At 39.0% G+C, this 17,145-nt stretch overlaps 1 protein-coding gene across 1 annotated transcript; it reads right to left on the reverse strand.

The window, feature by feature from the left end:
• Window positions 1-1,674: 1,674 nt before the first annotated feature.
• LOC311255009 (uncharacterized protein) lies at window positions 1,675-13,019 on the reverse strand. The gene is made up of 5 exons (XM_084349131.1): window positions 12,776-13,019; window positions 11,491-11,644; window positions 10,864-11,003; window positions 5,810-6,118; window positions 1,675-4,506 (listed from the first exon to the last, which is right to left on the reverse strand). Exons 1-5 carry the CDS (start codon window positions 12,840-12,842, stop codon window positions 4,268-4,270), a joined length of 909 nt encoding a protein of 302 aa, XP_084205257.1. The 5' UTR covers window positions 12,843-13,019; the 3' UTR covers window positions 1,675-4,267.
• Between the last annotated feature and the right edge of the window lie 4,126 nt (window positions 13,020-17,145).

The following is a 17,145-nucleotide window of genomic DNA, read 5'->3' on the forward strand; positions in this document are numbered from 1 at the left end:
TTATCTGCCTCCACCCACTCGAACCCTGTCACTTCAGCACCCGTGACTTTTCACATTCACCATCATTCCCCTCCACACTCTCAATAATTGTACATTCAAATATCATTTTTATTTGTATTCATTGTAAAACTGTGTGTTTGTTGGTAAGTGCACACCAAAGGACGAGCTATCTCAAGGCACACCCGTATTCAAATAGCCTCTACAACACGTGTTATGTAATTACTCTGTTCACGTGTATTTGTATTCACTCATGCCGATAGTACTCATAAAACACTGCTTAGAAAATGATTCAATTCATTAGAAACTTTGTGAAATTAAACAATAGCAAGCATTTAAACCAGACAGGTCACAACATTTTATATGAGGTGTATTAAATTAAAGGAAGAGGCAGAAGTGTGTGTGTGTGTGTGTGTGTGTGTGTGTGTGTGTGTGTGTGTGTGTGTGTGTGTGTGTGTGTGTGTGTGTGTGTGTGTCTACGCATGGGTTACTTTGTATATTGCAATATGAATGCATAGTTAACCAAAATCCCACACAACACCTGAACTCGCCTCAAGGCACACAAGTGCCTATGATGGGTACATGTACTCATCTATCAATAAAATGAATCAATTTGATGTTACTGAAGTGAGACTTTTTATGTTAAACATAAAAACTCAAAATAAAGTAAAAACATCAAACACTATTATGCTATAAAGCTTCTGGATCTTTAACAAATATGTTCATCATCATATTATTCTGTCTTTATTCATTTATTGCCATTATCATCCAGCCGGTTAGAGCAGTCATATGCACCTTACTGCCACCATCGCTGCTGTACTTTCAATCAATCAAATCGCTTTGATCGTTTGTGCGGTTTGTATACCTTTTGCTTTATTTTACACTTATTATCTTTGCACAACAATACACCCTTGTCTCTCCAACCTAGTCTCTAAGCAAAAGACTTTCACGAGTGTACTTGTACAACCAGAGTGACAATAAACATCTGGAATCTGGACCAGCAGGACTAAGAAGCCAATGTCTAATCCACTTCACACACTTTAGCCTTTGTTATGCTGTTTTGAACACTCCATTCTTGATAAGAGGTTAGTCTATTAACATTTGTGGGTAATTAAATTGACATTGGGGTACTCACCCTACTTTACTCAATTTTTAGCCATGTTTTAATGTAGCGTCCTTAATGCTAGCACGCTAATCCAGACCCAAGCATCTCAAAAACTACTGGATGGATTCCCATGAAATTACTTAGACATATATGTTCCCCTCGGACTGAACTGAAATAACTCAGGTGATTTGTTGTCTAGTACTTACTTAGTACTTACATAAAACCAATCATTTTCAGTCTGCGTTTGGTGCTTATTAGCAAACATTAGCACGCTAGCACACTAAACTAAAATGGTGAACATGGCAACCAATAAGCCAGCTAAACAAGTTAATATTTTATTGTGAACATTATAGCATGCTGGTGTTAGCATGTAGGTCAAAGTACCATTTTTTTGACATTTTTGACAATTTTGATATATGTTCCTTTCTTACTCCTGTTATGTATTCACTTAATGATTTAATAATTTCTTTGTTGTGCTCTATTTTAGTTTATGTGATCTATTTTGCCTCTGAGTTGTCTAGTGGAAATGTGAAATGAGTGCATTTTCCATTCTGAGAATTCAATAACCAAAGTTAGGGGAAAACAGAAAATATATATTTTATTGTACTCTGCAGGGCAAGTGGTGTGTTTTTTTACAAAATAAAATCACATATATTCTCACGGTAGCATCAACGTCAATTCTTCCTGGACGAGAAACACAGATGGCGCAATATTAAATCTCTGCTGGTATATCTGTCATAAAAACACAAATGTGGACAATCCACACACACACACACAAATAAAAACACTCCAACAAAAATCACGTTTAAGAATCAACACTGGCCGAAAGAATGAAATTACAGGCAGAACACATCTATAAAGACAGATTTCAGGAAAAAAAGGGCAAGCTCACAATGAAGTGCACATACAAAGCACTTGGTCGATGTAAGAGACGCATGCACATTCCTCACAAATCCACTATGTTGCAAATTACAAAGATATGTGAGGACATTGGGCCCCCTTAATTAGCAGACATGTAAATTCTTTCATGTCGGCAGGTAAATAAAATAAGCCACAGCATAGATGTGAGTGAAAGTCATTCTGAAACCTGTACCAGCAATACTTTGACCACAGCCAACATCAAAATCTTAGGAAGTTATAAAGACAGGGATTTTCAAACAGACTTCCTCAAAAGATCAACTTCTGGCTCGTCACATGACCCATGACTGTACTTTTCCATGTTTGGCTGGATCATGGGAGAAGGTCACTTTAGTAGAGCTATTGTCGAATTTTAAGTGATGACTTTGTTACAGAAAAACAGAAGTGACAGAAGAGGAAGGAAGGCTTATTACTTAAGAAACTGTTTCAATTTCTAGAAAATAAAAAATAAAAAAACATTATGATTTGACAAGGCAAATAACACAATACTGATTAAGAAGATATTGACCTGTGAAGATTAAAAAACGCGCAGTTTTGGTTGTAACTAAAGGATTTAAAGTTTAAAGGCTACATAAAAAACAGTAAGGCTGCTTGAAGTCAATGTAAACCTGCATGATGACAGGTAAATACGAGTAACACAACACTATGTGAACCAAACAAATCAAACACCCATGAAACCTAGAAAATGAGATTTGAAACTGCTGTAAAAGACAATGCATTCTTGAGTTTGATAAAAGTAATAAGGCTGAGAAGGCACAGTTGTTTCTTGCATTATAACTTTTGCACTTGTTTTTGTTTATGACTGCATGAATGTTTGTTTGAACAGAAAAAGAAAATCTCCTTTGGTTAGTTCATCCACAGCTAGCATTGCATTTCAGCTTAGATACACATGCTGCAAAATGGGCAAATGAGCACAATAAATGAAAACCTGAGTAGAAAAAGAAAACCTGTGTGAAATCTCCCTTGTGCATGAACATGTAAAACTTGAATGGAAGGTGAACTTTCCCTGTGTGTAAGGCTTAATTTGGTGAAGTGACATGATAAACATTCCCTTTTGCTGGAGGCTTATTCACTCTAACACTCTGAATATCTGACATGTAGCCTTTCCGTCATGTATCGTTTAGAGAAAAGTATTACGCCGGGACACACCGCCCACCTGTGGCTAACAGCTACCTTGCTAAACTGCTGCGGCTCAGCTGCTTCCAACACCATCGATTTTGCATCAATAAAAACTCTTTCACGCTCCACAAAAAAACTGAACTGAACACACACTAAAAAAGCTGCATATACACACACTCATTTTGTTGTACACCTCGAGCAAAAGAAGGATTCGCTTCATTCCAATATAAATTTAATTTAAATTTAGTTTAGACAGAAAAAATGTTAGGAAGCGTGTGCTTACAATAAAAAAAAAAAAGTCAGTCAGGACTACTTCAGTCAAAGAAACTTGCAGTACGCTATATTTGAAATGCTCACATCACGAGACATAGGCAACATGCAAATCTGAGTGGCTGCTCTGACCTGTTCACATGAGCCCTGAAGTAAAAAGTAAGAGATTCTGTGCAGCACACTTGCTGCTCAGGCAGGCGGTGTGACCCCGGCCTTACGCACTTTGGACTTGATTTGTTCCCAAGTAACATTATAAAAAGCATTTACTGCCTCCGAAAACATCAGCAACCAAAGAACACAGGGATGTACATAAAGAAGGGTTCAAAGCACTGTATCGATCTGGAATAAACCTGCAGAGAGCAATTTTGGCTGCAACCACCAAAAAGCGTCCAAAGTTTGACCACAATCACTGTAGATGGTGACTTAAGAGGTGAGGCAAGTTTGGCCGGTGCACAGCAGAGACAAGGACTGGGTGGGAGGTGTTGAGGCATGTTCAGACGTTTGGAAAATGTCAAAGAACTTCATCTAATCTTCAAAACCAGACTCAGTGGTTTTGTGTGTAATTCACCAAGATGACTAGGATGGAGCCACTACGAAATATTAAGAAAAAAAACAAAACAGTCTCACCATTTGTACATCGTAAGTCCATGCAATACGAGCCAAGAGGAATCAACATTTTCCCTTGGCAACTCTTCAACAGAACAAATACACTACAACAGCTACAAATGTATCTTAACTTTCCTATATTTAACCATCAAATGCATGAACCAAGATTCATTTGACACATTTCCAGTTCTGCCAATTCCGAAAACATTGCAGCACTTTTGCAGTGGCTGAGAGTTGCGGTCCTGTGGTCCTTTATCCAGTCTTGGGTGGTGGTGCAACAAAATCCGGGTTGTATGCTGGCTGGGCTAGGTAGTCCATGTGTGCGGCTGGAGCACCGGGCTGCGGATGGACAGGGGCCTGCGGATGGACAGGGGCCTGCGGATGGACAGGGGCCTGCGGATGGACAGGAGGCTGCAGAGGGTACGCTGGCTGTCCGGGGCTGAATGCAGCCTGGCTGTAAGGCATCGGGTTGGGAGGGTAACTAGGACCGGCTGGACACAGAAAGAAAGGACGGAAAGAGGATCAAGGAGCTGAAAATACTCCGACAGTAACCATGACGTCAGTTCTGCCAAGGCAATTTCCTATCATACAAAATCTGGAGCTGACTCAACTTTATACCAGCAGTGGTTACTCCACCTCCACCTCTGACTGCAGCTTTTCTGATGCACCAAAATTGCATAATGTGCTTTAAAGCTACATTGTAATGTGTCGTTACCCCATGTTTAAGGGTGCTTTCTAAAGTATACTGGGTGTTTCTAAAAAAAAAAGTCTATAATCATCAACTTTGTGTAATGATCATGTTACTCCTGAAAACCTCAAAGCTTTTATTTGTCCATTTCCTGCAGAAATTAACCTGCATTTCTGAATTTCTGACATGTGACCCAATACTTTTACACCCGAAGTTCATAATATGAGCCCTTTCTTGCACAACAAGGTGCTTCGAATATGTCTTTTTTTTAAACTTGCATTTTTCCCCATTTTAGATTAAGCTAAGTTAACAGAAACAATTCTAACTCATTACTTCCTGAAGTAGCAATTTTTTCCAGATTAGTGAGACCAAAGTTAATGCAACTTGATAAAAGTAACACTTTCTTCATAATCCATTCAATTTCTAAGACCTGTCAAAATTACATTAAGACATTTTAAGGCTTAAAATTCTAATAATTTGATTTTAGACCATGACAATGAATATTAGTGAACATCTAGAGGAGGATCTGGATGATTGACTGCCAACATTAATGCTGTGATTCTCACTAATAGCAGACCAAAAGCTAGTCAACTGATGAGCCACAATACAGCCACATCCTTGTTTTTGTGGATTGTCTCAGCTGTTTTGTTGCCACTTCCTGTCAAATTCTCAGTGGGATTGTCTGTGAAGTTAGTCCATTAATCTGCTACTTTCTCCCTTCGTAGAATCACTTATGTTATTGAACATTACAGGCAGGGTAATTTGGCTACTGAATGCAAGATGCTTCAGTTTATTTGTTCAGTTCGAATGTGCTTCAATTCTGCATATGCAGGCAGGTCACTGAAGAACGGTAATTAGTCCATTTGTTCCTCTTTCGCACTATTGTTTTTTATTGTTAAAAATGTGATGCATTAGTCATAAATCTCCTTTTCAAAGGCTACTTTTCATCTTGAGTCTAGACAACAAATATTTTTTTTCATTGTTTTTGTAGACAGAATTAATACTGGTAGTGCGTTATAAAAGGGGAAGTTGTCTTTGATTTGAGAACAGGCTGTAACAAATAGACCTGTAACTCTTTGTCTAGGTTAACAAAAAACCACACTCACTGGCTTCCTGATACGTTGGTGGAGGTCCTGCTGAGAGCGGTTGTCCGTGGTAGGGTGATGCTGACATGGGCTGAGGTCCGTAACCTTGGGGTGGGGGCTGAGGTCCGTAACCTTGGGGTGGGGGGTGGGCTCCGTAACCTTGAGGTGGGGGGTGGGCTCCGTAACCTGGCTGCACTGGTACGGGCTGGTAGGCTGGATACTGGGCTCCCTGGTAGGACTGAGGCTGTGTAGGTGTTGCAGTCTGCTGCCGTGGGTACTGCTGAGGAGCGGTGGTGACCACTGTGGTGTGGGTGGTGGTAGCTATCACAGCTGTAAGCAAACGCAACACAGAACAGATGAGAAATACAGCCAATAAAAGCCTGCATGCTTAATCTCAGTTTCAGCTGAAGTAGGGGGAGTACAGCGATGGGAGGAATTGCTGAGCAGTTTGCTGAGAGGCTAACCAACATTTATTTTCGTCACCACCAACACAAAGGCTCATCATTATTCTTACACAATGGTAAAGCATTACCACAACAACAACAAAAAAAGAGATGTTCAGATTCCATTCAGAGAAGTTATTTGGTTGTGCAACATAAATAAATCCTATCAAGTCAACGTTCTACAAATTTTCCTGTCATATGAATTATGATTAATTTACTGTTACAAAAAACATTGCATGAGCTTCTTCATTTTCACTGAAGAGAAGACAGGGACTGAAGTGTGTCATTTTCACTGGGCTTACTTTTCAAAATTAACGTTTAAGTAATTAATTAAAAATACTAATACACTCATCTGAGTCAACTGTCGTAACCGACCTTGTCAGCACCAGCAGTGTGTATATATTTGGACTTTCCTAGCCTCTGGTTTTGTCGCTCAGACTGCCTACTGTCTGCCCTATGCTACTGGTGTAGGTTGTAGAGGCCTGATACGGCCTGGTAGGCAGACCTGCAGGCAATAATCAGGGATGGAAAATAATACACCTACTGTGTTTTCAGACACACAGTCACACAAAGCACTTGATCTATACTGTTATTATAGTAAATATTGTTAGAAAAAGAGATTGAAAAGGACGGTACTGATACTTTATCACAGATTAGGGCTATGATGAAGTATCAGGTCTCCATCAAGGAAACTACACATGGTTTGGTTAGTACGTGTAGAGATTTACGCAGCTATTTAAAAATCAACTTCATCGTAATTTGCTACTTGCTAGATTGATATAAATAAATGTATATAAAAATATAAACACAGAACCAAACCTCCACCCTGTGTTTTGACTACACCCATCACTGTGCAACTTAAGCGAAATAGAAATTGTATTGTTTAAAAATCATTATGTAAAGCCTAAGGGAAGAGAAGATATGGAAAACAAAAGTGTGTGTGTGTGTGTGTGTGTGTGTGTGTGTGTCTGTGTGTGTGTGTGTGTGTGTGTGTGTGTGTGTGTGTGTGTGTGTGCCCCGCCATATGCTTTTTTTTCCCCCTAACAGAGAGGGAGTCATCATGACCACTTCCTGTAAATGACGTGGGATGGTCTGGAGTTTTCCCCCAGTGGTTGTCTTGGAAACTATGACTCACACGAGGTGGAGCGCTGACATTCCTGGATGTGATCCTGACAAGCAACAGCCCCAGTCAGGGAATCCACATTCTCGCCTGCTGTCTTTTAGCCTAGCGCTCTATTCCAGAGCTGAGACACTGCAGACACTGCATGGAGCTAGCTAGCTAAAAGACTACACTGACAGGAAATGTGTAATATTTACGACGGTGAACATGTTCCAGTATTGACACGAATGTACACACACCTCAGGTGCTTTCCCCCACCATGGGGAATTCATTAAAAGAAGTGGGTTAAAGGGTGGACACAAATAGATAAGTGATATCAAGTCAAAGCACTGGGTAAAGAAGACAACTTGGAAGAAATCTGGCAGCAGTAATAATGGGTGGAAGGCGAGGAGGACGACAGAGACATGAACTGGAATTATATCCACCCTGTTGTAATGGAGAGACCAGAGGATGAAGGCTGTCTGTCTCTGATTGCACAAAGCTTGTATAAATGAAGGTGTGGCAATGTTTTCCCTGTTTAGGTACACACTTACTGTTAGTTTGTTGAAATATTGAGTCCAATTTATACTTGCATCTCTCCGTGTTTCTCTTTTCCTTCCTTACGCTTGTCTAAGCAAGCCTCATGCGAGAACCGCTTGTACGAACAGATTTGTTCTTAGAGAACACAAAAGAGTGATTCAAGAGAATTTGTGGCGTTCAGTTTTCTCATACAGTATCTTAGTTACTAACTAAATTCCCTGTTGCATGAGTCAGGGAAATAATTGATTTTGCCTGAAACCATAATGCATTTACGTAACTTAATTTGGAATCTGAAAGATACCAAAATTCGCAAAAACAAAAGTAAGACAAAACCCAATGTATAAATATCATTATCAGTGTCATGGTTTACAATTAAGATTAGAGTTTTTTAGATTTTAATTGCAAATGCACAGCAACATGAACAGTTCAGGGTCTTTATGCAAGTCCCTGTCCATCTTCTTTTGCACCCTACAGAGCATCATCACCTACTTTAGGTTATAATATTCTCTTGTTATTTCTCTGTAACAGTAACATCCCGCTCTATCAACTCTCATTTAAATCATTGACTGCTTTGCTTTAACACCACGACAAACTCTACTAAACTTATTATTTTGTATCCGCTAATTTATGACAACAGGAGCTAAAAGTTTGCAGAATGAAATTCTTTTTTGTAATATTTTTGTCAATGACATTCTCCTCACTCAGAGCGTAACCAGTAGCTTTTCATACCAAATTTAGTGGCGCAGATTAGAACAATGATGGCAATGACAAAATCTCATGCACCTCCTCATGAAAAGGTGGCATTCATTAGGTTGAAATATGCAATTTACGACAAGTTTGTTCGTTTAAGAAAGACACAGACAGAAGTAAGGTTTACATAAGGTAATTTAAATGTTCATGCATTGGCCCCACTTAGTCTGTTTGTCTCTGCAAGATTCCTCAACAGAGGTGAACAGACGCCAAGGTCAATGCATTTTGTTATGATCTGAGCCGTGAGAACTGGATCTGAGATGTAACTATGAAAGACTGGCTTGGTTACAAACATGTTGGAGTGTTTCCAAGGTCATAAGACTACGGTAAGCTTACTTCCTGAAGGTTTTGGATCAGTCACACCTAATCATAAGAGGCTTTCGCAAATGAAGATGGAGTTTCATTCTGACGTCTCGTCTCAAAAACCTTAGAGTCCTACTCGAACACAGCTCATAGAGCGGAAGCGATACAGACAAACTACAGCAGCAGTTAAACCTAATGGCGTATTGACACCAGCACCGAGTCAAACCGAGCCGCGTTGATTTGTTTGGTCAGTTTAAAGACAGTACGGAGGTGATTTACAGCAGCTCTGACCAACTTCGGTTATGCATCAGCAGCAGACAAAAATGACGTGTAGCACTTGAATATTTTCACACCATGCTCGCTGAACTGACGATTTATTTTGACCAAACAGGAGGTGACAGTGGAAAGACAACCAAGACTGTTTTGTTCTTGGTAAGTAAGCTCGCCTTAGTACGACAAAAGCGAGAAACTCGAATTCAGAGGTTGTACAGTTGTATTTTTCTGTTTAGTAAAGAAAACAAATGTCAGACTATTTCCCTTGTTGACATTTTGTGAGTTTAATTTGTTTACTTATTTACTTAGCATGCTAACTTTAGCAGATAGCTCTACAACACAGTACATAGATGTCTTTGACACGTTAAGACTGTTATTTCTTCACATTCTGTCGATAATGTTAGTTAGTAGTTTTTTGACAATTTTAAACTAAAATTATAGCCATATGTTACAATTTGTCCCTTTAAGGGTAGGGTTAACTAAATTCTGTATGTTTTATGACCGTCAACAAATAGCAGTCTGTCTGTCGCGCTCAGCTGCAAGTCCATTCATCCCTACTGAAATGTAAATCTTTAAATACAGCTAAGAAATAAACAGTTTTATTTTTTAAAAGGGCAAATCCCATGGTTATTTCTTAACCATCACAGCACTGTAGCTATAAAGCAAACATTAGTCAAACAAGGAAATAGTGTATTTGCTGGGGACTATTTTAAGCCACCGGGTGGGTTTGCGTACGTGGGACTGAGGTCTACTGCACAGGAATAAGCTACATCAGGCTGTGGTTACACAGGCAATACTTGTTACCTGGATGAACTCATTGTTGGTTAGGGTTTTACTCTTTACATATATCAAAACATAGACTATCGACCTATCCTTTGATGAAGGCAATTTCATTGAAACCAGAACTAAAAATCAGAACTGAAAACCAGAACTAAGCAGGCCTTGACTTGTTAAACGGCAGCATAAACTACAGCAGTATTCAAGTTTGGCTTGTGTTCCAAACAGCAATTATCACTGATGACTATACTGATTCAGCAACCTGCGGGATACACTTCTCACCACAGAAGATCATTAAAAAGCCCCAGTGAACCCTTGCACAGCCCCGCCGCATGATGACAAAATACAAAATTATCAAAAGACAAACGTCACAGAATAAAGCACCTCTTTGTAACTGCTGTCAGTGTCTCAAATCCATTCATATCATTGTGATTTGAGGGAACGTTGGACCAGTTCTTAGCTTTGTGTCTCCGTGTCTGTGTTATAAGAAAGGTCAAGTCATCACAGTAATGAAAGTCATGTGGTGGGTGGGCCAAACACGCTTCAAGTCCTGATGTTCTGTGTTGAAAACTAGACAAATACTCCCAACACACTGGAAACCAAGAGTCTGATATCGTCATTAAAATGTGGTCAGAAAGTGGTAGATTTGAAAGGTTATGTGGTACCTAAATACGGCTACTAAATATGGAGACTACTGAGGGAAATTCCAAACAAAATTAAGGCTTCAGTGTGTGACTGTTACAAAAATGCATGCATCCACATTTCAGTGTACTTCTCCTTTAAGTCAGCCCCTGAAAATTTGACTACTGTAAATATCAAGGCTGTAGAGCTCTATCTCAAAGCATCATCAACAACATTAATGAGGATTAATGGAGTGGAGGGCTACTTACGTCTTGGCTTGCGGCACATCTTGTACAGGCAGCAGCAGGGACAAACACAGCAGCAGACGACTATGAGCACACTGACAACAACGCCAACAATACCAAGGACCATGGGAAATGGTGAATAATGGTCAGCCCTATAGTCCATGCTAAAAAAGGAACAAAGAGGAAATCACATGAGTCAATGCTGATGTTGCAATTACATTATTGGCACATAAAAAACTATATTTGTCACAACAGCAATCACGGCTGGAAAGCACAAATCAGTTCTCTATTATACATACAGAATATTGTCCAGTTTGTAAAATCCCTAAATAGACACCAGACATGTACGTAAGCGAGACATACTTCATATTCTGTTATGTAAATCTAGACTCCTGCTGCAAGCTGCAACTGATTCACACATTAGATTCAGGCTGGTGGTCGTGCACAGGAAGACACCACTTCCTGTTTCTTGACTGCATAACTGTTGCAACGGGCTGCAACAACACATCTATGACGTGATTGCACCGGGACACAGAGAGAGAATCAGAGAGAACCCACTTCAAGTATTTCTGTCTCACCATCTAACACAGAAATTGTCAACTGTAATTAGAAGTAATTTATCATCTATTACAGAATAAAGCAGTAGAATACCAATTTTCTTGTTGTTCCTCGGTAAAACGCCAGAAACTATCTTGACAGCAGTATCTCTTGTTGCAGCTCCCACAACAGAATCCAATGAGGCACGTCTTGGATTGATGGTACGTGTAGTGCATATCTGTGTACGATTCACAGTCCCTGCTCCCCGCTGTAACAGAGCAGAGACAGAAAGCAGAGAGGAGCCAGAAAGGTTAGCATTCCTACGTCTGAAGACAAAACTAGTGGTGATATAACTTTCAGACATGTGTAAAAGAGAAGTAGAGCACAAAAGATTAATGCAACACACACATGCCTCATTTCACAGCTTTAAGATTTTATATATTAAAGTTATGGTGTAGAAGATGAAACACAAAATGGACAGAAAATGTATTAGCAGCTATTTTTGCCACTTAAACAACTGTTTTAATATTGTTTTAAGCAAAAGCACCACACATCATCTACTTCTGTTTATTATGATGTGAGGATTTGCTGCTTTTCATAATCATATACACTGATACACTGACTGTATTTGGGTAGGCAATTTATTTATAGATAATGAGAGTTATCACTAGCTGCAGCTATTTATTTATTCCAACACTAATATCTGGTGCTACCAAAATATACCCTCAGTTGCTAATGTAGTAGCTAGCTCAAAGTAATGCAGTGTAACACAACAATCCTGCAATGAATGCTGCATTAGCTGATGAACGTTATAATGTCTAGTCTTTGCTGAGACTATACAGAAAGATGTTGAACTTTATGGTCATTGACTCGCGTTATAAATGAGAGATGTTTGTTAATATTTTTGACCACCCTCATCTATCAGTGGGGTGCGTTTAGCTGGAGTTGTTCACCCCCATGGATTTTCCATGGCAAAGAGACAGTGTGTCTATTTACAGGGATCATCACACCACATCCAACAATAGCGACACAGTCGAGGAAATGGCAAAGCATCGACAACGACTACTTAACTGAGTCCACCACTTCTCCTTACATCTGCATCTTGGGGTTTTCTTTGTCAAACAAAGCCGACATTGAAATTATAAAAAGAGGAACTGGTACCAGAGTACTCGGCCTGTAGTTAACTAGTTTTAGCAGAGATACATTGATGTGAAAACAGTGTCGGCGAAGCCATCGTCACTGGCATCGCCCCGAATTTGGTCCGTTTGAGCCGCCGTTACACAGTTAGCTAAGCTAACTTAAGCTAACGTTAAAACACGCAGTAAAGAATTAAACAACGACACAAAATTATGGGAGACACATGTGAATACAACGATTAGAGGTTAAAAAACAAACTCACCAGATACATATTGGGCCAGGGTCACACACAGAGCCAACACAACAACAGTGGACAGGCCTGACGCCATGGCTCCTCGGAAGATTCCCGGATTCAGGCAGGACTCGGGACTCTCTCCTCTGACAGTTGGAGCGGAGCTGCAGTCTGAGCTGAGCGGCGGCTGCAAAGATCGTCTAAAACACAGTTGCCCCACTCAGTCGAAGGCCCGCCCACCCTTCCGTCATGAATTTTTTTCCTCTCTGCCATGATGATCTGTGAGAAGCATTTTGTCCAGCTGAGGTTGATTAATATATTACTGCCACTGACTGAGTTTGTTTTTAAATTGTATTTTAAATCATAGTAAATAATGAATGCCAGACTAGTTTAACCTGTTTTTTTTTTACATTAATAATGCAAAATATAAAGAACAATTTAATAATAATATGTTACGAAAGGTTAAGGCTCTACTAATCCTAATTAAAGTAGTCCACTTTTACCAGTTGCAAAATGCATCAATAATTATAACACGATAACTAGTTGAAGCGTACTTCAACTTTTGGTACTAAAAATATATTTTGATGGTAATACTTTGCACTTTTACTACAGAACCCTTTGAATGCAGAACTTTTACTTGTGGAAGAGTATTTTCACACTGCATTACAGCTACGTTTTCATAAGGAAAAGACCTGAGTGTTTATTCCACCACTGTTAACTGCAAAAGTGCATTTACTTGTATTCCAGTGGGCTCACTTAAATAAGTTTTGAGTTACTGTTCCATTGTATATACTTAATTCTGCTACTTCACTGCATTGCAGAGGGGGATATTGCACGTTTTACTCCACTACATTTATCTGACACCTACTAATTACTGAATGGATTTAGATATCACATACAAAACATAATTTTATCAGTTTCACAATCAGTTTGAAATGCATTTATTTATTTAGAAATCTAAAGATGTAAGATGTAAAGATGTAAGATGTAAGATACAACTAAATAATATAGGCTAAATAATATAGGCTTTAAAATTGTACCTCAACTTTGTGCTTTTCTCCAAGATGGAGCCTCCAAATTATAGTGACTGTGGGGCAGTTGTCCAGTGGGGTTATAACCCTTACCAAACGTAATGTATCTACAAATGGCTGCTTCTATCCGATACCAGTCCAAAACTCGAAGATACTGCAGTCAGCTAACTATAGCCTAACTAAGTATGAGTGTCTTTTCCTCGATAAATGTTTATCAGAACTTGCTATCTATAAATTTACTGTTGATTGACAGTTTAATATGATGAAGTGAAAACAAAATGGCAACTCAGATGCAGATGGTATTGCACAACGAACTTTGTGGTAACAGGAAATGCTGCGAGTAAGACATCTCAGTTTTTTGCACTCTCACATATACAGGACTCGCCCACTGTATCTTTTTGCTTGAGTGGGTGCTGTGAGCTGTGTCCACTAATGTGTGCGGTTGGTAAACAGCCTGCTAACTATAGGTAGGCCAGAGGTGCATCCGGCAGCTGAGGGCAGTCTGGTATATTTGTGATTGAGAGAACGAAAGCACCTCCCTTAATTTTAATGTAGCCTAACTTTTCTGGTCCAGACATGAAGCTCACTGTAATTAATTTCACGTGGCTCCTGGTGATGCCTTTCTGTTTCACTTACTCATCTAACTCAATCAGATGAACTCAGATTTGTGGATAAGGTCCTGTTTTGGCCTCAAGACCTGAGCGGAAATGACAGATATCACCGTGGCTCACTCGTACTATATGAGGTTGTGGCTGATGCACAGATTATCTTGCTTTGTGACCATTTTCTGATTTCCCGTGGTGACTACAGGTGGAAATATCAGAATGTGAGAAACTATAAATCTTCCAAAAGCAAAACTACACTTTATGGAGCACAAATCATTCTATCATTCTGCAAATATTTATTCAGCATTGGATAATGTACATGCATTACTGGTAAATTATGGTGTAATATGGATTTGTATATTGCTGGTCAAGCTGGAGATCATTTTGACATTTTTACCCACGAAGTACATCATATTTTTTAAGCTGGTCATCAGACGTATAGGAATTATAGCTGTCGGACAAATGAAATAGAGTCAAAACTACAATGTTTCCCTCTGAAACATAGTGGATGGAAGTATATAGCAGCACAAAATGTAAAACTCAAGTAAAGCACAAGTAACACAAAGTTGTACTGTACTTTAGTAAATGTGCATACAGCAGTAACATTTCAACACTGGCCTGAGGTTATAAAAACTTATGAGGCACAAGGTGTGCCAAACGTAAGGTGAGTTAGACATGAGGTACCAGGCACACACATAGATTCTCCTCAGGAGCCAGTTTAAACATACTTACACTGGCCCTGTTAACTGTTCAACAGAAATTTTGAAAATAATTGACTTTTTATCTTATAATTGTGACTTTTTTATCTCACTGAGATAAGAGGTTCGTTGACATCACTGAGAACCTATCTTGGTCATCATACATCACCACCCTGGTTAAGAAAGCACAGAAAAGGCTCTACCTCCAACGGAAACTTAAGAATGCTAAATTCCTGAGCGAGATTCTGGTCAGCTTTCACAGAGGAGCAAGAGAAAGCATCCTGACTTGGAAACATCACAAACTGGCATGGTTCATGCACAGCCCAGGACAGGAAGGCTCTACAGGGGGTGATTAAAATCGGCAAGACCATCAGTGGTACCCATCAGAGAGCATCAGTGACATCAGTGAAGTGAGATGTCTGCACAGAGGCCAAAGGATACTTAAAGACAACAGCGACCCCAGCCATGGTCTGTTCACCCTGCTGCCATCTGGCAAAAGATACAGAAGTATCACCCACCTACAATGCTGTACTGAGTTCTCTCCCCAGACAGCTTAACAACCATTCACACCTGGGCTCACCTAGCCTTAGAAACCCACATGAAGGCCGGTTTGACCAACAACCCACAAGTGGCCCTAATGACTCTGAAACTCAGAGCTCAGAACACACTTTGTTGTTTAAAAAATGACAATAAATGTACCTTGTACCTTGATTTACCGTGGGAATATTTTTTCATCAAGCTTAGTTTTCATCTTTTTCTTTCTTTAACTGGGGGAAATGGGCTTCCATACAAGAAGGCTGATAAAAAGCTAAATAAGAAAATGATGTCTACGTGTATAGATTACCTTTAATCTATATAAAGAATTTAAAGAGTTTAAGATCTAAATCAAAGACAGCATTGCAGAAGTCCAGCACTGCATGTTTAACTTTATTGCCAACTCCTAAAGTGATCTGCAGGGGGCAGCAACATACTATTTGTTTGTCCATGCTGTTTTTAGAAGGTCATTTTAGGACAAGGTCTGAAAACAGAAGACTTCATAGAGACCTTCAGTGCCAAGAGGGAAAATTCACATTTAATTTCTTCTCCCATCTTTACTTTTTGATGCCTTCTTGCACAATCACATGAAATAAAGACTTTTTACACAATCTATGTTATGTCTATGTCAAACATTTCAGGTTCAGTGTCTCTTTTTCAACACCAGAGGTCACATGTGCACAAGAAATCTCTCTACTCCACCCACGACATGACAGCATCGTCTTCAGCTGAAGTTAAAATTGATGACATTTAAGAAGTATATCTATTCATAAACACGACCCCGTACCCTTAAAATTAGGCATACACCACTTGAAGGGGCAGTCTGACTGTCCACTTTTAACATGGAGTCTACAGACATGCAGTAATGTCATTGTGAATTCGCAGCACCTGCCCCCTGTCAGTACTGTTGATAAACATACAGTGATTTATATGCAATGTCTCTAGGTCACAACAAGCATATATATATATATATATATATATATATATATATACACATACATACATATATATATATATATATACACATACATACATACATATATATATATATACACATACATACATATATATATATATATATACACATACATACATACATATATATATATATATATATATATATATATATATATAGAGAGAGAGAAAGAGAGAGAGAGAGAGAGAGACTTTTTATTATTAGACTCCAGGTCCATTCAAATACAAATATATAAAGATATATATATGTGTGTGTGTACACATAATGTAGCACCATAAGCACCTTAATACCACCATATCTTGCACTATTACCACTTCTACCTCCGCCATTCTGTGTAATTACTGTGTTCAATAATACCTTGTTAATACCTTTTATTTTATTTTTCTACACATTTATATTTTCTGTCTCTTATTTAAATCCTTTTTAGTATTTTTAGTATTTTATGTCTACTTGTTTTTATGTCCCCTGTACGTATTGGATGTCTGTCTACCTGCTGGTGTATTTATTGTATGTCTGTTCTACCTGCTGCTGTAACAAGTAAATTTCCCCGATGTGG

The sequence above is a fragment of the Pagrus pagrus genome (assembly GCF_965226575.1).
Source record: "Pagrus pagrus genome assembly, chromosome: 3".
NCBI classification, from domain to species: Eukaryota; Metazoa; Chordata; class Actinopteri; order Spariformes; family Sparidae; genus Pagrus; species Pagrus pagrus.

Coding starts and splice junctions, on each gene's coding strand:
- LOC311255009 (XM_084349131.1), bottom strand. CDS start 12,842: ATGGCGTCAGGCCTGTCCACTGTTGTTGTGTTGGCTCTGTGTGTGACC. Junction 11,645..12,775: donor CCTGGCCCAATATGTATCTG/GTGAGTTTGTTT, acceptor GCTCTGTTACAG/CGGGGAGCAGGGACTGTGAA. Junction 4,507..5,809: donor ACCAACGTATCAGGAAGCCA/GTGAGTGTGGTT, acceptor TTCTGTGTCCAG/CCGGTCCTAGTTACCCTCCC.